General features: G+C 41.8%; 1 protein-coding gene across 5 annotated transcripts in view; it reads right to left on the reverse strand.

Annotated features, from left to right (window-relative positions):
• The window catches only part of WRN (WRN RecQ like helicase), a 92,287-nt gene that overhangs the window by 51,960 nt on the left and 16,967 nt on the right, over nt 1–23,360 (reverse strand). For all 5 annotated transcript variants that reach the window (XM_023505646.2, XM_023505649.2, XM_023505648.2 and 2 more), the window contains 12 exons: nt 22,842–22,991; nt 21,784–21,853; nt 19,272–19,386; nt 15,255–15,660; nt 12,852–12,932; nt 12,242–12,371; nt 10,955–11,030; nt 9,584–9,651; nt 9,206–9,314; nt 7,782–7,850; nt 3,900–3,982; nt 1,169–1,275 (listed from right to left, as the gene is read on the reverse strand). In XM_023505646.2, the coding sequence (XP_023361414.1) occupies nt 1,169–1,275; nt 3,900–3,982; nt 7,782–7,850; nt 9,206–9,314; nt 9,584–9,651; nt 10,955–11,030; nt 12,242–12,371; nt 12,852–12,932; nt 15,255–15,660; nt 19,272–19,386; nt 21,784–21,853; nt 22,842–22,991 (1,464 nt within the window). The remainder of the gene's footprint in view (nt 1–1,168; nt 1,276–3,899; nt 3,983–7,781; nt 7,851–9,205; nt 9,315–9,583; nt 9,652–10,954; nt 11,031–12,241; nt 12,372–12,851; nt 12,933–15,254; nt 15,661–19,271; nt 19,387–21,783; nt 21,854–22,841; nt 22,992–23,360) is intronic.

Below are 23,360 nucleotides of genomic sequence, written 5' to 3' on the forward strand. Positions count from 1 at the left end.
GGTGACATAGTCAGACCCGAGCTTTAGGATCATCACTTTGGCAGCTGTGAAACAACCCATGAATGAGGAGTGGACAGAGACCTGAGCAAGGAAATGAGTAAGAAGTCTCCCCTGCCTCCAATCTAATCACTAAAGTGATTTTCCTAAAGCACAGGTGCTACCAATTACTTCACCACTCAATAAACTCCAGCAGCTCCCTACTGCCTCCAAGAACAAAACTCTCTGCTTGGCATTCAAAGCCCTCCATCATCTACCCCAGTACCTTACACCTCATCCCCCACTCTTCCATCCAATGGTGCCGCGCCTCCTGGCTATGATACCAACAAGCCCTTCTGGGCACTCCTTTTGGCTGCCCCCCCAATCCTGGAGTGCTCTCCCTCCTCATCTCTGCCTCCTGGCCTCCCTAGCTTCCTCTAAGTTCCCAATAAAAAGCCACCTTCTACAGGAAGCCTTCTTCAACCCCTCCTAATTCCGATGCCTTCTCTCTGTCAATTATTTCCCATTCATCCTGAACATACAAATATACAATTGTATTGTATACAAATATACATATGTATATGTTTGTTATGTGTTATCTCCTTTATTAAACTCTAAGTTCCTTGAGGAGAAGCCTGTTTGCCACATAGTAGGCACTTCGATAGTTACTGAATGAAGACAGTGGTCAGCAGTATGCAAGTCTACAAAGAGGTCAAGAAGGATGTGAGAAAAATGAGAAATAGCCCAAGATTCAGGGTTTAAGATGTAACTGAAGACTTGAAGGGGCAGGGAAGGGGAAAGAGGGAAGATGCAATGATTAAAGGACCCTCAAACAAGCATGGCTAGTTTTCAGTCCCAGGGCTAGCCCCAACAAGTTTGGACATGGTCACTGTTTCCAGTTCATGATCTTTTGGCCATAACAAGTCACCCAAGGAACAGTGTCCTGGGCCATTTGGAAGGACCCTTGTGGTGGTGAGACAGTGACTTGGAGGGAAGGTAAAGCATGTGACACATGGGGAGGTGGGCTTAAAGAAGTAGCCAGCCACCAACAAGTACTGATAAACAGGAGTTTCAAAGACAACAGCATTAAAGGCTGTAACATCCCTACCCCAACGCTGGGCCACCCTCCCACAGATATGTTCTTTGGCAGGAAAAACTGTTTCTTCCATCCTTGAAGCGGAGAGTGGCTTACCAATGGCAAGGTGGTCTTCAAGGAGCCCAAGTTTCGGAAGGAATTTCTGAAGTCATGCCCCCACTCTGATACACAGTGAGCCTCATCCACAGCAATCAAGGTGATCCCTAGGGAGAAGAAGAAACTTATCAATGAGGGAACCTCAACATGGAGCTAGCCAGTCCTCAACACTCAGCCATTAAAACCAAAAGCAGAATCAACACCTCAGGGACCAAATGTGACAGGAAGAGGAGAGAGACAGTTCAAGCCTAAGTCGTTCGAATAAAACTAAAGCACTATTCCAGAGGAGAAGAAAATGAAGAGACCCCAAAGTAAACTGGACTGGATGGCCCCTTCCCTCCTCCAGCACAAAGCTTTCATACCTTATTGCTCTTGGAATCCTCCAGCCTCCCACTCTGCACCTGCCAACTGGGCTGATAAATTCCAGCTCCATGACGACGCTGCTGGCATTTGGACCAGTTATCACGAGGCAGGCATCACTACCCTGCCCTTCACATGCATCACTATACAGCCCAGTGAGATCTGCCTCCAGAGGCACAGAACAGGGAGCCTAGTGGGACACACAGCCAGATGACAGATTCCCCCCCCAGTTGGAGAGCACCTGCTGGACAGGCAAATAGGGAGGAGCAGGGGATTTAAAAGCCAGTTTCTGTCATTCTGCCACAGAATACAGACTTTGAATAATTCAGAACAGAGGCCTCATGATGCTTGGTAATGAGAGGAGTGATGGATCTGGAATTTGAACACTTGGGTTCAAATTCCACCTCTGACTAAGCCTCTCTAAGCCTGTTTCCACAAATATCAGTTTAGGGGATCAGAATAAATGGGTTCTTGGCTTCTTCCTGATCTAATTCAAGGATCCTATAAAACAATTTTCTTACTTGAAGTAGCAATAACTGTTACTTTACATATGTGATTAACACACAACCAAGTAGGTGCATAGCTTTTCTCAACCCTGTACCATTCATCACATCCAAAGAGCTGAACATCCAGAGATAAGAGTGCTGCTCCCTCGACAACCAAGAAGGAACTTTTTGGTTCCAAAAACCAGTTGTCCTAAGCAAGACCCAAAGAGGCAGCAGGGGAGACACTGAAAGTCCCTTCAAATCTGGGTCTCCTCCCAGTGCCTTCCCTTTGCTAATTATTACCTGTTTACCCTGTATATGGCTTGTTTCCACATATTTGTTTACATATCGCCACCATTGTTAAGACTAAGCTCTCTGAGAGGCACAGTGTTTAGATATTTTCTTACTGACTAATGACATCTCTTTTACTTCAGATCTGTCAGAATTCTTGGTTGGTAACATCACAACTGTGAAGTGCCCCTATGCCTCAGCACTGTCTTTGAAAAGTGGGCCCAGAAAAGAATCCCCTCAATAAGTGGTCACCCAGACACTATTAGAAAAGGCTGGAAACTGCTCGTTACCCTCTAGTCCAGGACACCTCCAGCCAAGTTTCCAAATCCCTTTGCCATCCTGCCTGCCTCCATTTGGATATAAACTCCTTAGGGACACAGACTGGCTTGTATCCCAGCACTTAGCACATAATAAGCACTTACAAAATGTTTCTTCTAATCTTTAAGTATCATAAATGTTCATCCACTAAAATTCAAAGTAAGATTTTCAGTAGGCTCAATCTTAACACATTTTGTATATTCTGTATATATTCTGTATACAAGACTATCCTCTTGGTCAACACATCAAGCATTTAATGAAAGCATTTTACAAACTTTTTCAATACATAAACACTAGAGTCCCTTAGGGACATGCATAAAAAGATCACTTAAAAAAAAAAACAAAAACAGAAGATGAAATCATAGTTCTTACGTGGCTCTGAAATATTGAAGTGAGGAGACCTAAAAGTGACAATTCCCCAGCAGCCAGCAAATGAAACAGATTAGAAGTCAAGGGTGACAGGGGCCCTCCTGGAAGCAATCTCCCTCAATGTTCATTTTCTTATATGTAAAATGGGAATAATAATAACCCTTGTTCAAATGACCTTTCTGCAAGCAATTAAGAGGAAAATGCTCCATTAGCCACAGAACCATGTGCCCCACTAGGCAGACTTCTCTCAGCATCTAGAATTCCTCTGGCAACTGATGGAAAAATGACAAAGGATGGGAAGATCTGTACTATATTTCTGCTGCTTGTGGCCAATGTGACTCTGGGCCAATTATTGAGCCTCTTGAACTTCACTTTCCTGATCTGTAAAATGAATGGGTTAAATTAGTCAATACCCGAGGATCTTGCCACCTCCTAGTCATGATCACAGGAAAAAAAAATAAACAAAGTTAGGAAAATATGGCATCTGGTTGACTCCCATTCATCATTGTACTTAAATATAGGTACTAACACAAGAAAACTTGACCAAAAAGGTCTGTTGGAAACTTGACTGAAAGTAGCCCCAAAAAAGGAGGGAAAGAGAGAAAAAAACTACAGCCTCTAAAAGAATCTTCAGAAACATCAGTTCTTGAACAATTTTATTCATGCAAAGAAATCCATTTTTCAGAAACACGGTGCTTCTCTCAGTATTTTGATTTCATCATGAAGTATACCTGAGAACTATTACCTGAGTCTCAATGTCATTTGGACTCTCAATTGGAAAATCCTAACCTTCTTAGCCCCCAAAGGCATTAGAAACACTAAGCCACACATACAAGACACAGACACAGAGCTCATTACCCCCAAGAACATTAGCCACAGAACACAGGCTTGGCACCTCTGCCACTTACCCAGGTCAGCATCGAGCTGCTTTAGTAGGTTCAAGTTTCCCAAGCAGAATTCTGGGGTGATATACACAACCCTATACTCTCCCCTATGACAGAAAAGAGAAAGGGAGAGTGAAAAGTTGGCAGGCTGAGTTCTGAAGCATATGCCTACCACATCAGTCATGATCACTATGACTGATTTATTAAGATACCATTACTAATTACATCTTTTACTCTTGATGCTGTCAAATAATGTCACTGAGAATTTGAGAATCCTCACCCATTTGGAGCCCATTACTATCCCTCCTTGTCTAAGGAGCAAAAGAGAAAGAAAGTGACAAAATCCAACTCATCCAGGGAGTCACCTCTTAGGCCATGAAGCAGAACCTAGAGGGTCAGGCAGTCTAAATCTGTCTGTTGCTCAGGGGCCTTTATCAGTCTGCAGAACAGAAGCCAAGCACAGTCTGCCAAGGTTTAACCTATTATTACTCAAGACTACAGAGAGCTATGCCCTTACTAGATGCCCCGTGGACCACACAGATTCCTAACCAATTTTGTTATTCTTCTCTTCTCAATGGTCACAGGAAAGGGGATGGTAAGGGGGAGAATTTAGAACTAAAAATAAAATAAAATAAGGTCTCCCAGAAGTCCAGAATAGTGATGGGTTCCAAGCAATGGATAGCTACCATAGGAAGATGGTAGGCAATATGTTTCACATCCCCCACCCCAGGGAGACCAAAAACCAAGGAGCCAGGGAGGAAGTAGGAGAGAGCTGGAAATCAGCCACAAGGAAGAAACAAAGGAAGAGAATAAGAGCTCATGAGGTAACAGCCTCTAACCTCCTGTTAAAGAGAAGTGAATAAGAAGTAGTTCTGGCCCTAACCCGAATGTCACCAGCCCAAGGGATGGCTGGTTGGGCTTAGGGAGGGCCATGATGAAGGCAGAAGCCCAGGGCCAAGGCTTAGGCTCTTGATCCTTGGATCAAGGCTGGGCCTCATTCTGCAAGGAGTCTTGCAGTCCATCTGGGTTTCTGATAGTGCCAAGGAACACATACCTACAGACCAGCATCAAGGTGGTACCGTCTCAAGAAGGTGGGAAGGGCTAGGGAGAATGCAGGTTAACTCCCAGAGGAACAGGACAGAAACAAAGAACAAGCATGGGAAAGTGTTCAAGGAAACTGGGTCTCCCATGCCAAAAGCAAGAAGAGAGGAAGATGATGGCAAAAGAAAGAAGAGTGAGCAGGAAGCTGGGAGAAAGTGACCTCCCTCAATGGACAATGTCAATAGAAGAGTGCCTTCAGGTGAGCATCACATAGCAATATTTAGGAGGGAGGAGGAGGTGGCCAACAGAGTTAAATCCCCCTTGCCAAAGCATCATGGCAACTCACTATTAAACGGCTGTAAGCCAAGGGAGGAGCTGGCTGTCTTCCTGAGTACGGCTCTCTGGGTGGAATGAAAGCCTCCCAAGACTGGCCCAACCTATGATCAATCTCTACTTAAATGTGCCTGAGGAGGACTCAATGAGAATCCCAGAAGGAGCTTTGAGAGTACACAACTAAGTCAAAGTCCTGGGAAAACTGTTGGTGGAGTTGTGAACTGATCCAGCCATTCTGGAGAACAATTTGGAACTAAACCCAAAAGGTTACCAAACTGCATATCTTTCCGTCCAGCAGCATCTCTACTGGGCCTGTATCTCAAAGAGATCATAAAAGAGAAAAAAGGACCCACAAGTACAAAATTGTTCATAGCAGCTCTTTTAGTGGTGGCAAGAAACTGGAAACTGAGTGGATGCCTATCTGATGAGGAATGGATGAATAAGTTAAGTTATATGAATGTAATGGAATATTATTTTTCTATAAAAAATGATGAGCAGGATGATTTCAGAAAGGCCTAGAAAGGCGTACAAGAACTGATGCTGAGTAGAGTGAGCAGAACCAAGAGAACATTAAACACAGTAATAAGATCATGTGACGATCAACTGGTTCTTTTCAACAATGAGGGGATTCAAGGTAATTCCAATAAACTTGGGATGGAAAATGCCATCCCCAATCAAAGAGAGAACTGTGGAGACTGAATGTAGAACAAACATGCCATTTTCACTTTTTTGTTTTTTCTTTCTCATGGTTTTCCCCTTTTGTTCTGATTTTTCTTTCACAACATGACTTTTATAGAAATATGTGTACAATTATTATACATGTATAACCTATATCAAATTGCTTGCTGTCTTGGGGAAGGGGGAGGTAAAAGGAGGGAGAAAAAAATTTGGGACTCAAAATCTTAAAAAAAATGAATATTAAAAATTATCTTTACATATAACTGGAAAAACAAAATATTATTGGGGGAAAAAAAGTTCCAGGCAAAAACCCAAAGGCTCCAGGTACACAGGCCATAGCTTTATCACTACAAAAGCCTGAAGTCAAAGAACTCATCAGAGGCCAGGCCAACCTGGAAAAGATCACAGCTAGCCAAAAAAAACAGGGGAGAAAACTATGGATAGTTTTAATCTCAGCCCATGGCTGAAAATATAGAAATGTGGTAGTACTAGACAAGGAAAGATTCAATGACACAGAACAAGAAGAATAACAGACATTCAGCAAAAGAAGCAGAAAACAAAATTCAAAACAGAAACACTCAATAAAATCCATGGCCTCAAGCAGTGCCTTGTCCATAGTAGACATTTTGTATAAATGTTTGTTGGACTGACCTGTACTATCTACATCCAAATGCACAGAGAATGAGTAATTCATTGAGTAAAAAAGTAATCCACATGCCAGGAAGCAAAAGAGACTTGAAAGGTCTCCCAGGGACGAGGGATATGGAACTGGAAGAAGTCTCTGACAACAGACACATTACTAAAAATGAGTAAAAATAAAAAAGTTGTGAAACAGCATTAAATACACAAAATACTCTTGCAAGGAAAGCCAAGCACCTGAAAGAGAAGGACAGAGCACACTCAAGGAAGATTCTGTAGTGTCCTACTCATGTCATCATCACATGTGGGCCCTTGTCTAAAGGGCAGTGGCTCACTCCCTTGGACTCCCCACTATCACTCCTCACACACAGTAGGAATTCAGTTGACATTCTAGTGTTTGTAGTTAGTTAGTTAGTAGTTAATAGTCTAATTATTCTATTCCCCCCATTCTTTACTCTTCACAAACCCATCCTGTTTTGGTTTTGTTTTATAAGTTAGTGAAAAAAATCTTGATTAAGAACACTACAAGTTTTCCCCCTTTTCCTCTGAGGGCTTCTCCAATTTTTTACTCAAGAGACAGAAAGGTGATATTACTTGTGACCATTGTTCCCATTACTACTGGTAGCACAGCTTAATGGAATAAATGCTGGACAACAAATCTGAAGATATCCTTTCTCAAGCAAGACTCTATGAAGGCAATAGAATGAGATTGGCCTAATGTCTTGAAAGGTGATATCATAAATATTAAAATCTTTAAGAATTCAGAGATGTGCTAAAATGCTAATAAGGAAAACTACAGATTACACATGGTCCAACTCTGAGCAGCTCTTCATCTACCACAAGGTCAGGTTGGTACTTCCAAGTGGAGTTGGGAGGGCAATGCCATAGGATCCCACAGGCCGCCACGCTTAAATAGCACAGATCCCAAGCCAAGAAGACTTCAGGGAAGGTTTGGGTTCAAGCAGGGTTCACCACATCAGCTCCAGCTCCATAGAGATTCAGCCCTTACAACCATAAAGAATCCCTTCTAAGGGAAGGAGGATGAAGGGTTACAGCAGGAGGGTCAAAGCACTACCATCAATGTACCCCAACTCCCAAAGGTTATTTCAAAGGCTACTGAGATATTACTGCCATGGAACAAGAACACAGGATGCATTCTATATTACCCAGGTTTTTCAAACGAGAGAACTTAGGAACAGAAAAGAGACTACTTACGCTTTAACATGCTTGATGACATTTTCGGACTGAGCTGATCCAAGGAAACAAGCTTTAATGTTGGACATTCTGAAAGAAGAAAATTTTGAGTTTATGTTCAAGGATGTGCTCAAAGGCCTCCTTCTTTTGGAGAGCCTTCAAGAGAGAAAACAGAACCAATGACTCATGAACTGCTCATTTGCTATCTCAATCAGACATGCTCCAAGGATCTTCCCCGAGCCAGTCATTGAGGTGCTCCGAAGACAAAGGGAGGCAAAGGGATGATGCAGGTAAGTTAACCATAAGAACAACTATATAGATAACAGGAAAAGAATAGGCCAGAGCCCTCAAGAAGACTGACAATGACAGCACAAAAGTATACACTGCCACAGGCTAAGGAACTAAGAGAAGCCACAGTAATGTCACAGAGGATGAAGCCTGAGCAAAGATCATTGGACTCAGCAGGCAGGCATCTACAGGTGGCGATGGAGAGAGCAATTTCAGGAAAGCCAGTTTGCAAGAGGCTGGTTGGTTTGGGGGGATTTTTCACTTTACACTTGAGTCTCTTTTTCACTTTACACTTGAGCCTCCCATAACCTTCCCCCCAAAATCCTCTGAGTTCTAAGAGAGACCAAAAAGGGTGGGGAGCAAGTTGTTTAATTAAGAATGATAATAACCATTCTAAAAACGCATTCTTAAATGTCACAGTTTACCTAAAAATAAATGTTTTAAAACGTCCTGCACTCTAACAGAGCAGAACAGAAGCTCCGTGAAATTAGTGGCTGCTTTGCCTCAGATTCTGCATCTTCAGCACCTTGCCCAGGGCCTGGAGCCCAGAAGGTTTGTAGCAACACTTCTTGAAACACCAAAATCCTATTTCCAAGACACCTGAAGAAAAAGCAAGGAACAAGATGGCAGACGTCCCACCCTACATCTTTTATGATTCTGTAACTGCCCCTAATCCCTGCTATGTACCCTGAAGACAAAAAGGAACACAAACATTATGTTCTCTTCAGACAGGCCTTGACAGAAAGAGCCCAAAGCCATTTACCAAGGATATCATTTTTCCTCTTTCAAAGACCTTCCTAAAATGAACACTCATTCTGTATCCAACTAAATTCCAAAGGAAAAGGCCCATGAGAAAGAAGAAAATCTAACACATACGACTTCAAAACTGCATCTAATACATTTACTAGGACAAATGCAATAACGAGATATTCCTTAAAGAGGTCCTAAGATACAGGGCTTAGGGAAGGATAAAGATCCTGTCCATACTAGAATTGTCATTCTACTTTAAATGGAAAGGATCACCCTTTATAAAAAAATCTGTCAGGAGCTCAGATTTAAATGGTAACTCACTCTGTTCAGATGCTTCATTCCTGAAAGAAAACAGAACTCCAGAAGGGCAGTAAGACAAGGCCACCGACAGTCGACCTCCAACTTACTCAAGTTGAAGCACCTGGTCTTCCATCAGAGAAATCAGAGGAGAAACAACAATGCTGATTCCACCAACAAATACAGGAGGAAACTGAAAGCATAAACTCTTGCCGTATCCTTCAAATGAAAATAACACAAGACAGACAAGGACAAGAAGAACCAACATGAAACATTTTTCCAGTAGCATTACTGACCCCCAACCTAGCACTTCCTATACCAGGGCTAAAGGAGCCTAGGCCTTCTATTCTCCAGACCCCAGAGCAATCACCATGGTCTGTTTCTGAGCATCTGAGTTCAAAGACTCAATAAAGGAGGAGCTCTTATTACACTATTGTTTCAATTAAAAATACAAATTATATATAGACACACTGCTTAGCATGACATACCAGTAGCCATTACTACAAGATTATCTCTTCTTTCTTCTAAAACAGAATGGATCACTTTCCACTGCATCCTTGCAAAGGAGAAAAAAAAAAATTGGGAAAGCAGATATTAATTAGATGATAAGGAACCTCAGGAAGTCATTTAATACCTAAGTCGCTTCTCAACATTCCCACATCTGTCTTCCTGGTCCTGGTCCTGGACCTGGACCAAGATCCTGTCTAATAATGTTTAATAATGAAGGTCCCTTCAGCTAAGCAATTGAATCCAAGCAATATTCATCATAAGTAGACTTTCTTGTTAAAGCATCTCTTTATTTGATAAGAACAGAGAAAAAATGTGATTCAAGACAACTGGATATCCAACAGAAAATAACTGGAATTTAGGGAAGAAGTCCTAAAAAAAACCTGAGGCATGGGTTAGAATCAATAGACCTGGGACAAGAATAGAAGAGAGCAGAAACACCTCTATCTATCGTCTGGAAATTCATTAGTGGGCCACCTGCTAGAGATCCTTTCCCAAAGGGAAAGATTTAACTTAGCAGAGCACTCAATACATAACCTCAGGGTAAACTTTAATGCATTTTGAGTTAAGTGACAGAGCAAATTGTAGCAGAGAGAGGTATACTAAATGAATGTATTTCACAAGAAACCTCTGAGTATGCTCTAAAGTGACTGGCCATCCCACACTTCATGAAGAAACCTTCCCTCTAAGAAGAGCAGCCCTACAGCAAAGACAAGATCAAATCTAGAACCAAGCAGAACAGGCATGCTCCCTGACCTGGCTCCATTGCAAATACCCACACCATGGATGCTCTACAACATGGCTGTGGTTGGTATATTCTCCCCATAGGCAGGCCCTCTCTCCAAAAGCTACAGTCTACTCCGTGTGTGTATGTGTATGTGTGTGTGTGTGTGTGTGTGTGTGCGCATGTGTACATGTATTAGATTTAGAGCAGGGTGCATCAAATCCAATGCCCTCAATTTACAGAAGAGGGAAACTAAGGCCCATGGAGATAAAGTAACTTGGCCAGCTAACATATGGTTAGAGTGTATCTGAAGTGAATTTGAACTCAAGTCTTCCCGACTCCAAGTTCAATGATCTATTTACTACTCCAAGCTGCCTCAATAGCAGACACTCAATAAACATTTGGTGAACATAAAAGCGAACAGAAATTATTTCTCCATTTAAATTAATATCTGTGACTGCCCTATCTTCTTACTAGCAACAACCACAATTTCCAAAATCCAACTACACCAGAAAGCATCTCCATTAGGAAAGCAGTTCTAAGAAATAAATCATATTATGACTATGAAGTTTCTCTCTGCATTTTTCTTCATTAAGAAAAAAACAAATCAGTTAACAACATAACTCACGGTTTAAAGCTGGAATGTCCAAAGTAGGTTTTCAGGCAAATTATTTGTTCTGCAGTAGGTATTGGGAACGAAGGATCTTAAAACAAAATATATGAATTTAAGTTCAAACAGAAGAAGATTTTAATGGGGAGGGAAAATGTAACTTTTATCCTTTTTTTAAAAAGGAAAAAAAAAATTGAGTCTGCTTCAAATCTCCCTTCCCTCTGGACTTCATACCTTACCCAATTAGCTACTGGATGACTTAATCAGATGTTGTTTAGAGCAATATTTTCAGATACTACACAGTGTCTTCAGGTCAAAATCAAAATGTTCCAAGGCTCTCTATCCCAGAGCCTCAACCACTCCCCAGGCTTCTTTCCCAAGTCCTCTCAGTCCTCTCCAGCCTCAACAAGAGACCTCCAAGTACTTCCTAACCCTGGACATGTACAAACGTCAAGGCTGCTCTGCCACCCCTCTCCAGACTTAAACAATGGCCCGGTGTCTAACACAGGCCCATACTTGCTGCTTGACACTTGGATGCTTCCTCCTTCCTCGGAATTTTTTTCTATTAGTTATCTATTTTTGCCCTTCTCTTTCTCCCCTCATTAGAATTAAGCTGAGGCTCTAAGGGATAAACTAATATAATCTCTCCATTTCACTAAAGAAAGAAACCAGGACCCAGGGAGATCAATAGGTCAGACGCAGAGAAGTCTCACTCCCACAGGCTGCTTTATCCTTTACTCTTGTGTGGCTTGTCACTCGCTTGACAAGAAGCTCCTTGAGGTCAGGGCAATACCTGGGAATTGCTGGATGCCCCTTGACCTCCCACTGATCAGCACAGCGCAGAAGCACATTTCTCCAATTATTCAGGAGGCCTGATTCACAGTCAAGCCTACGAATAGGCAACCAGCCTGTGGGAGCTTCTTCACCATGTTTCATTCAGCACACACTCCCCCGGGTAAGAGGTACAGGAAGCGTGGGCAACCAGCATGTGGCTCTGACCAAGCATCGCATTTCTGGTACAGTCCATACAGTAAAACAGAATCTGACACTCCCCCTGCAGTTCATCCCCCGCCCCTCAGCTCATCTACACAATCAGTCTCCTGAAGCCAGTTAGGGAAGGTTTCTCATCTAGAAGCCCAAGATATTAAAGCTGTCCTTCCTTGATGTTTTATTCACCTCTCAAACCAAGAAAAGACTCAGGTAAGGAAGCCTGTCTTCTAACTGAGGGTGCACTCATACCCACACACCCAGTCTAGAGTAAACATCAATAATGGCAGGTACTGGCAACCCCACTCTCCTTTTTACCCCATTCATCTTCCTCTTCTTCAATAGCTTCCTCGTCCCCCTCATCAGCAGTGATCCCAGCCTTGCCTTCTGCTTCTGGCAACTCTGACACATTCAGCTTCAATTTTCCACGATCCAAATCTTCTAAAGACTGAAAAAGGAAATGCAAACCAACCTTGTGGCCATCTCATTTTCATCCCCAGATCAAAGGGAAACTCTTCAGATGGTGCACAAGCCAACCCTGATCCCTAGGAGTCTAGGGGCCACTCTCCAATTAGACTTCAGAGCCACCAAGAAGGAATGATTTCTAACTATGCCTAATACACAGCATAAAAATCCCCAGAGAGGGGAATTAAAATACATTTTGTTTTCTGTGACTAAACTTTGCTTTTGATGAAACTTAGCAAATATTTAAAGTGTCCCAATTAATTTTTTAAAAAAATAAGTCACTATCTCAAAGAAGGAAAAAATTTAGATGAAAATACTAGAATAAAAACACAGACAAAATGAGATACAGCTTTTCCTATGGCTGCTACACTAATGGGCTGGTCTCCTTTTAGGACACTCTTAAATAGGTAATCAACATCCTTCACAACAATATCCATTTCTAGTATCAGAACCAAAAACATACTTTAAGCATCTGCATTTCCAGATCTTCGTCACTTTCAATAGCATTAGAAAGATCATGAGCATCCATCACAGAAATTAAGTCCTGGGAGAGAAAAATAAATGATTCTATGGTTTGAATTTATAGCATTCTTTCTTTTCTTCTACAGAACCCATTTACTATTTGTTTTGTTGGAGGCAATTGGGAATAAATGACTTGCTCAAGTTCACACAGCTAGTATCTGAGGCCAGACTTCAACTCAGGTCCTACAGATCCCTATCCACTTAGTCACCTAGCTGCCCCCAAACCCATTACTTTACTACTTAAAAAACAAAAATCTATACATAGTCTCATTCTTTTAACATATGAAGTAATCAAAGTGTTAGTGGAATGATAAGGAACTGATTCTTCATTCAATAGACACATATTAAACAACCACTATATGCCACCATAGTGCCAGGCACCAAAATAGGAAAGGATCTAGATGAACCATTTCACTGAGAAGGAACTGGCAGTCATGGGGAACTTTGAATTTTCTGCCTCAAATAGGGGGTAAACAAAAAGAGGGCAAACTGACACAGAGCCTGAGGTTAAATGCACTTTTGTTGGGACCTGAAGAATGGATTTGAAGTTATGAACCTGGGTTCAAATCCTGCACCTGCTACTCACTGGACCTAAATCTCTCATCTGTTAACTTGGAGGGATTGGAGTCACAGCTGTAATCTATGAGCTTTTGACTCCATCATTTCTATATTTCTATCTCTAGTACCTTGAACAGAGCGAGCACACAACCACTTAAAAAATGCCTGCTGACTGCTATGTGTAGCTCATTAACAAAAACTGAGCCTATAGATTAATATTTATTACATAGAAATAACATCCATACCACTCCCCCTTTGACATCTTAAATCAATCCCTTACATTGCTCAAAGACATGTTAGCATCACATATTTGTCATGTCTGCCATCAGAATAACAATCAAGATAAGTCTAAACATAAAAGACAATTTTACAACAGAAATTTTGTTGTTTTGTTTTGTTTTCGACTTTTTAGTAAGTCTTTTTGATAAGTTACATCAATGAATAATTATACAAACAACTGAAGAGAAACAAGAAATGTCAGGATAACTGGCGTGTTAAGGATTCTGTATTTCAAAAAATGAAGGCTCCCTAACAATCGCTATTAAAATTCCAGCAAGGGCAAAGTTTGAAAATAGCAGAGAAATCCCATGCAGTTCAGTAAGACAAATAGTAAATATTACTGTAGCTTATCAAACCACTTGTAATAAACTGTAAATCCACTGAAGTTTGAATTTTTAGTAGAAAACTGAAGGGGACAATATAGTTCAAATAACCTAGTAAAAATACTGACTGATTTTCCAAACCACTAAAAATATAAACAGAAAAAATATTAGGGGGAATAGGGGAATAGAAAGACACTCTAGGAATAAAAATAAAAATTAAAAAACCTTATAGAGGAAAACTCAGAAAATCAGACTGACTTTAAGATGAGATTTTTTTTTTTCTAAATTAAAGACTACAACATAGTGATATCTGGAGCCTGAATTTCACAAAATAGGCTTGTGAACCCTGGAAGCAAAAAAAAAAATCTCATCCTGCATATTACCTAGAAGCTGAAATTCCTTGATTAGGGAGAAAACTATAGGCAGCAATTATAATAAGGAAAAAATATGAATATCATGCATGTTTTCAGGGAGACAAAAAAGCCAGAACATTTCAGACAAAACTTAAGAAAAGATGACATCAGTGTTAACAAAAGTTTCTTGGGGCTAAGACAAAGAACCTCTCTATCTTTGTGTGATATTGTCATGACAAGTGCATTGAATAAACTGATCACAAAGATTAGGGAAGCTGCCCATCTGGGTCCAGCCAGGCCCAGACCCTCTGCTCAGAGGAACTCCTGGGGAAAGAAACAACGGTCAAGAAAAACACCAAAAAGTAAATACAAGTGAACAACCAAAAGGGACTTTGAAGGGATGATGTGTTTTCATGTTAACAGAGGGAAGAGATTCCGCGGTCATCATTAGAAGTCATAGGACTCAAAAAAGGAAGAGTACCTAGCAAGGACTCAATTCCATCAGAGTGAGTAAAAACGGGCAGAAAATGGGAGGAAAAGAAGAATATAGCCCATCACCTCCCTATGTGCAGACATGAGGAGAGGGCTGGGAGGACTTGGCCAGGCCTTTCATCCCCTTACTGCCTTAATCTTAGAAGCCAAAGGCTTCTAACAGAGGTTCAGATGTAGACATACAGTCTACATGTCTTAATTTCATATCCACTAAGAAAGATGCTACACAAGGTTTTCACCTATTTTTCCCTTACTGTGTAAGATGATACCAACTAACATCCATGTGGATCTTTGTGGAGGACCATGCAAACTGACCTCAATGATGATAATAGGAAGTACCTGATCAGACACTTGTGCGGCTTCATTCACTTCTTCCCGTGCCTGCTGCTCCATCATCTGAAGTTCGTATTCAGTAATATCCAGTGACATTAAACAAACCCTTTCCCCGACTTCTTGGGGTTTTTGATCCTTCCTTCCACCTTCAGACGCATCTTTGATCAGGTCCACCGTATTGCCCATCCTACTTCCTCCACCACATTCAATGAAGTCACCATCATTTGAGTCCCTTTCACCATGTTTTGATGTGGCCTGAGGCCCTTCTCCAAGTCTTTTCAGTTCTTTCTTAGTTGCAGGGCCATCATCTGATGGGGTGTCCCTGAGGAGCCTCTCCGAGTCAGGAGCTCCAAACAGTGCAGTCCTTAAGGCCCCCAGGTCATCTGAAAGATTCTTCAGTAACTCAGTAACTCTAAAGAGCAGGCCAGGGGAAATAAACATCACAAAATTAACAGCATGACAAAATAACTATATGGACATGTATACATATATTGTATTTAACATATACTTTAACATATTTAACTTGTATGGGTCTGCCTGCCATCTAGGGGAGGGGATGGGGGGAAGGAAGGGAAAAGTTGAAAAAGAAGGTTTTATAAGGGGCAATGCTGAAAAATTACCCATGCATATATTTTGTAAATAAAAAGCTATAATAAGAAAAAATTTTTAAAACTAACTGCACAGCCACTATCAAGGTTCTATGCTAACAATGAGTCCCTTGAAGCTCTCCCAATCCCTTATTTGTTTCTACAAAGACACAAGGTGCCAACCCAAATACCACAAAGGCCATACTATTTTGCCAAGTTCTTTCATTACCAAACCACAACATGCTTCTAAAAAGGTGGATGAAAAACTAGGAGTAGAAAGCAAGATATTTAGGGTCACAATAGAAGGAAGAAGCTCCTCCCATTCAACCTAGGGGTGGGGTTTGGTAAAAATGCCAAGTGACTGACAGCTGGCAGGGCCAATAGAGCTCAGATCTCTGGAAAAGTTTGGAATATGCATCAGAGACAGATGATTTGGCCATTCAAAGACCAACACAACTAACACAGAAATTTGCTTTTCCTAAGAATCCTATCATTTTCATGAATAAAGAATCACCCAATTCTGATGAGGTACCTAAAGAGCCACCCAAGAGTCTGCAAGGCTTTACTTCCTGACCGGGCAGACCAGGTATCTGATTGAAGACAGGAAATATGAAGTGACCTGGCAGCTAGGTGCTATAGCGGTTAGAGCACCAGCCCTGAAATCAGGAGGGCCTGAGTTCAAATTTGGCCTCAGACACTTAACACTTCCTGGCTATGTGACCCTGGGCAAGTCACTTAACCCCAATTGCCTCAGCAAAAAAAATAATAAAATAAAAATGAAATGACCTACCCACCTCCATGCCTGCATGGGGCCATGATCCCATTCCATCTCTGGGCTCTGTACCCCTACCAGGCTGTTGCCCCTTACACTTCTGTCCCCCAGATTCCTATGCTCTTTCAAGGCAGCCCAGAGCACCTTGGGCAGGAAGTGCCTGTTGGTTCTTCACAAATATTTCGCCCTTCCTTCTCCACCCTTCAAAGTACAGTTTCTTTATTTTTGTTTAAACCTAGATGTGCAAATTCCCACAAAAGAATACAAGCAATTGCAGTAAAGAGATTATTTCACTCTTACCTCTGTATCCCCAGTACCAAGCACATCATAGGTACCTAATAAATACCTTGACAAAGTAGTGATATTAACAAATAAGCAGCAATTTGTTCCTATCCTAAGTGATAATTTTGGAATCATGAGATCTGCATTCTGACTGTCACATTAGCTCATGAGCCTCCTGGAAGGATATCTTCCCCCTCTCCTTTAAATTGCTACTCTGAAACTCTGGGAGATAGGAAAACAGATCTCCAAGTATGCAAGAAAAATGTCTAAATTAAGAGTAAGGTTCTAAGTACATGTGGTCAATTTTCTCCTCTAAAAAATACTTTATGGTATTTTTTAATTTCTCTCCTGCTTGAGGACTCTGCTCTATCCACAGAAGATTACTGCAGGTGAGATATTAGGCCCCAGATCAATTAAAGAACAATAGGATCCTGGCATTATACCTGTATCTTCTTTTAATTTTTCAGTAGAAATGAATCTATTACATTCTCTTCTCACTGTAATCAATGAACCTGTACATTAACCTACACTGCATTCAGGGATTCTAAAAGATAGAGACAAGAAGGAAGAAGATTTAAGGCCCTAGGGGCAGATACCTTATACAAAGGTAGGAGATGGAACAACACACACACACATACATACACACACATACACACACACACACACACACACACACCAATCAATAAAATAGAATAAAAAAGGTTTGAGAAAGGGAGGAAGGGGCTACTGTGGACTATACATTCTAAAGACAGGAGTTTCTATTTCATTCTAGAATAGGGAATTACTAAGTTTGATTAGGGAACTAATAGACAGATCTAAGCTTAAGGAAAATTATTTTGGCCACTATGGAGAACAGACTAAAATGGGAAGAAATTACAGATAGGAAACAACAAATAAGAAGCTATGGCTTAGATGAGGCAAGACGGCCTAACAGGGTCTGAACCAGCATTGTGACTTCATGGAGAGAAAGAGAGGAATCTCTCCAAGAAAGGACACAGAGGGGAAGATCTGGTAGCTGCTTAGGTATGTAAGGTGAGAGAAAGCAAGAATGACACCAAGATTGCAAATGAGCAACCAGGGGAATGGGAGAACCCTCAGTCAGGCAATAAACATTTACTAAGTCCTTCTGTACCACAACAGTGCTAAATGCTGGAAATACAAAAGAGGGCAAAAGACAATCTGCCCTATAGGAGCTCCCAGTCGAATGGGGAAGAGATCACATGAAAAAAAGCTACAAATCAGTAGGGAAGGTGCTGTGGACACGTAACTAACAGAGGGCTTCCCTGAGCAAGCCCATTCTCCTAGGTAAGAAGATCTGGACTCTGAGGGTAGAAAGAAACAACCAGGTGTAAGTATCTGGAGTGCATAATGAAATCCAGAGGAGTACCGCCTGATGTTGGGTTTGGGAAGATGGACTTATTTGAGAAGAAAGAGAAAGAGTTCATTTGGGGATACAGTGGATTTGAGATATAAGTGCTTTACTGAGATTGTATTCCTGAGTAATAAGAATTAGCATTTCTATAGTACACTAAAGTTTGAAAAGTACAAACATTCTGCACAACTACATATGTGTAATCTAGATCAATTAACTGTCTTCTCAAGGAGGGGAGAGGGGAAAAATAAAGGAGTATGGAACTCAAAATTTTTTTCAAGTGTTTAAAAAAAATTGTTTACATGTAATTGAGAGAAAAAAAATTTCATTTTCTTTTTTTTTTTAAAGTCTGCAAAGAACTTTATAAATATCTCATTTTATCTATACAGCAATCTTAAGGTGCTATTGTAATGCACACAAATGAGGAAACTGAGGCAGAAGTGTGCTGATTTGCCTAGGATCTGCCTGTTAGTACCCTAATCAAACATTCCAATGGTTCCCTATTACTTCTAGGATGAAATAGAAACTCCTGTCTTTAATATTTTAAGTCTTCCACAATAGCCACTTCCTCCTTTTCTCAAACCTTTATTGTGTTGTATGAGAGTGGATTTGAACTCAGGTCTTCCTCATCCAGGTCTAATGCCACCCAATTGCTAGAAGAAACTGTATTTAAATGATGAAACCAGAAGCCAAAAAGCTACTTATTCTAGGCCAGAAGGCATGACTCTTCAATATGCTTTTTTAACACCCCCAAGGCACAAACCTAGAAACTCTTCCCAATTTCTTTGTTACATAAAAATCCTAAAAGACTGAGCTTCTTTACTCTCTCTGATTAGAGACATGCAAGATGACAATCTCTCATCTCTTCACAAATCAGAGCTTAGTAAGCAAACCCTCTTGCAGATCATCTTGTCCTGACAAACACACTTTTAATGAGATCACCTCCCCATGTCAGCAACACACAGACCCAACACAAAGAAAACAAGACAGAGCAGTAAAAAAGAACATGCCTCTGTGGCTTGCTGCAGAGTCTCCAAGGATGGGAAAGACGCTTGGTCAGATGCAACATCTCTTCAGAGAGTGACAGCATCTGCTTCTTCACCTCCTCAGGAAAGCAGTCCACCCCTGGAAAAATCAGGGTTATGTGCATCAGCCAGAACACCACATTGACAACCCAAATGTTTCCCAACACTGCGATCTTTGCACTAATCCAAGCCACACGCACACCCTCTTTCTCTTCTCATTTAACAGGAGCGATGTTAAAGGCAACATTTTTAATATTGTTTAAAAAACACCACTTTTGGACAACAGACCAAAATGAGTGCAATGGACATGAGAAAGAAACAAGAAAGAAGAAAGGTTCTTTTTACCACCCAAATACACACATTCTCTCTCTACAGCATTCTTGAAGAATTTTAGGGTACACTTGTAACATGATTTAATCACTTCAACAAGTATCTGTGTAGCCCTTACTGCATAGAGGCCGATATGAAGAAAACTGATTTGAATTGGTGGCTTGGGACAAGATTTATGATTTCATGAATCTGGGGGCCAGCTCATGACCTGTCCATACTTTCCAACATTGGCTCCTGGAGCTACCACACTTCCAATGGTATTCTAATCAATGACCCCAAAGTCCCTCATGCTCTGGGCCACTTAGATTAATAAGACCATTGGTTTTGGACAGAGGATAATATTCAATTAACTGCCCTTAGAGGTAAGGGACACCTTCATTACGGTATCTATCTCCCCAGCATTTCATTTACATGGATTCCAAGACTTCCTAACTGGAAGACCAACCTTCTATCTAGCTCAGGGATACAAAGATAAAAGAATACTAAATGATGAATCCTCTCTCAATTTATCTCAAATTTAAATCTAAAGAAAGATATCAATCAAAGAGAGTTTCAAGTCTACAGCTCACTTAGCTTAGTTTCCTATTCATGACTTACCTTCTTAAAAGTTTTTTAAAAGTTAGAAATTGCTTATAAACAAGCCCTCATTTCCTAAGTTTTCTTCTCTATATCACAGTCTTCAAAATAAAGGTAAAATATCACTTTAAAACAAGGAAGAAAAGGTGCAAAAATGACACTCATGTTAATCAAAGGAAAGTAACTAGTTTCTCACACAAAATAGATATAAAAGATGAATTCTAATTGAGACTATTATGACTGACACTCTGGGCTGCCCAGTCCTTTGACCAGTCATGTGAACCCTGGTTCACATGTTTGTGAGCACAAAACTAAGACTGAGGAAGTACAGCAAGGGCATACATCACCTGGCAGGTTCCAATGCTCTTGGAGTACGGGCCCAAAGCATTCCCTCCCTCACTCCTGTCTCTGGTTTGTTGTACCAGAGCACAAAACTGCTGGTTTCAGGATAATGGGGTTTAACTCATCCAAAAAAGATGACAAACCCTAAATAGTCTATAAAGTCCCCCTGTTTTCATGTAGGACAGGATAGAGTATAGTCCATAAAACACAGTCTTCTTAAGTGCAGCCAAGCGGCAGTTGTTAGTGCGGGCCCACAGGGATCTAGCAACAGAGGAACACTGTTTTCCAGGAACCCTGCTCCCCCATGGTGTGGCGTGGCATGGTGAAGACCCTGGGCTCAATAATGCCAGGCCAAGGCAACATCAACCCCACTGAACAATCATGCCTAACAGACCCAACAAAGAAAGAATTTGGGTGGGATCGGCATTAGAGCCACTAGCAATTGGCCAATGAATGACAATGTGCTTCTACCAAGGGGATGGGAATAGGCATTTATTAGGCACTTCTGTGCCAGGCACTGTGCTACATACATTCCCAATATTATCTTACTTATAAGGTAAGTACTGCACACACAAGCACTGAAAGAGACACAAAGGAAATGGGCCAGAAGATCCATCCAACTCACAGCTTAGGTTAGTGGGAACATCAAGGTGGACCCAAGTGATATCCCTGCTGGCATAGCAGGAACATTCCAGACAGGTGGTCAGTCATCCCAGCAGGCTCCTGCTTAAATGGCTCAAATGGAAGCAGAAAAACTACTAGGTCTAGTTAAACTTGGAGGAAAATTCCACATGAAGCCAATTAACTCTGTGCCTGGCATATTGATGGAGGGAAGCCTAGGCAACCATTCCAAGTTGGAGAAGATAAAGCAGGCAACTCCCCTGGAGACCCTGGAGGACTCTGTCCTGGATGGTCTTTTTAACTGTGAATGGCCGGGGTCCTTCCCTATTGGACCTAAGTTGCTCAGGAGTAGGGAGTGTGCCATTCAAGGTCTCTGTGCCCCCAGGGCTTGGGACCAAGCAGGTGTTCTATAACTACTTGCTGACTGATCAGTGTGATAGGCCTCTGCCAATCTCTCCATTGATACCTGGCAGTGCTGGAATGAGCTGAGTCACAGACACCATCTCCAGGCGGCACATCACTGTGCCACGTGAACTGCCAGCGGACCCTCCCTTATCCCCAGGGACATGTCAGTGTTAATTTTCACAGCACTTCCCATTTTGCCTCATGGAACTCAGAAAAAACTCACCAGTTGTTGTCAGCAATATCTGTTCAGTTCCACTCATGGTTTCCAATTTTTGGTAAACTATAAGACTAGCCTACAACAATAAAATAAAAAGATTATAAAAATCTTCCCCAAAAGCTGAATGTCACTGGGGCTGTACTGCCAGGTGAAAGGACTGACCAAGGGTCCCCCAAGCCCAGGTGATTCAGAGGCAGGCCTTGTATCCTGGTCCTTTCCACTTCAGAGCCAGCTTTCTTCCCACTGTTCTACCACACTCAGCTCCTGGCACAACACATCACCCTTTTTAGAGGCTATGCCAGTGCAGGGGCTCAGTCAGAATCTACAAGTTCAGCAATCAGACCAGTCACCAAGATAATATCTGATGCCCCAGGGCCACCCCATGAGCCAACTGCTTATGTGGCTACAAAGAGAACCCTTGCATTTCTTCCAGTGTATGTAGCATGTGGCTAAAGAGTTCGGCTGACAAGAAGAGCAGTCCCACAGAACCCAGGACAGCAACTTGACCTGCAGAGTTATGGCACCGAGGAAGAAGCATGATGACACTGGAGGGAGGGAAAGAGAGAGCTCTGCAGTAACCTGGGTGAAAGACCACTAGTGTCCTTTCCACTGTCTCCACTAGGGTTCTGTGTCTATATGCCCACTCTCCTGTCTTGAGACAAGAAATGCTTTGTTACCACCATTCATGCCAAGCTATTCAGTACAAATTTCTGATATTGAGCTGTCAGGGTCACCTGGCTGACTATGACAGGTTAACATGCAAGCAAGAGGTCCTGAGCTCCAGGTCTATGAGTGTGGGTACAGAGTGTTAGCCTGGGAGGGGAGACAGAGAAAGTTTGAGTGACAGAAGCCACAGACTAATGCTCCAACTGAGCTTTCCTTTAACTTCAGATGAATAATCACAAGAGTTTTGTCATCTGTGAATGGGCACCACTTGATAACCAACAGAAAAAGTCAGCAGTAAATGCCTTCTGCAGTCTTTTCCACACTAAGATAGGCTGAATTTGTGACCAGTGTGGAGAGCTCCAAACCAAGGCAATAAAACTTGTCCCCTGAATACATACGTAAGCGTCAATGGCAGCGTATTGCTTCTGGTCCTCGGTGAGTGGGAAGTCCTCCCAGCGACTGCAGCGGAGGGACTGCTCCTTGAGAAGCCGCTTACTGAAAAGATGCTTAACCAAGCTGTCCAAGCTCCAAGTCTCTTTACATCTGAGCTAAGAGCCATAAAAGAGGAGCACAGAACAGTACTTACAGACCTTGTCCAAGTGAGGACTGTGCCTGCCTGCAGCTTGAGCTTGGAATCATTCATGTAATCCCTCCAAGAGTCCATCCAGAGAGATAAGCCCAGACCCCAGCCCAATTCAATCCCTCAAGGCACAGGAATCAAAAGGGCACCAGCTCCCAGCTAGACATTTTAGAGGTGGAAATGGGAGCCTAAAGAGATGGCAGGGACCTGTCCAAGGTTACATGGAAAGTAAAAAGAGATGCAAGCTGGGATTCAGAACCAGAACTCCAAACACAGGACTGGATCACCCAATCAGTCACCAGTTCTAATTCTGCAATTTCCCTGAGACATTAAAAAC

The sequence above is a fragment of the Sarcophilus harrisii genome, chromosome 6 (assembly GCF_902635505.1).
Source record: "Sarcophilus harrisii chromosome 6, mSarHar1.11, whole genome shotgun sequence".
Taxonomy (NCBI): Eukaryota; Metazoa; Chordata; class Mammalia; order Dasyuromorphia; family Dasyuridae; genus Sarcophilus; species Sarcophilus harrisii.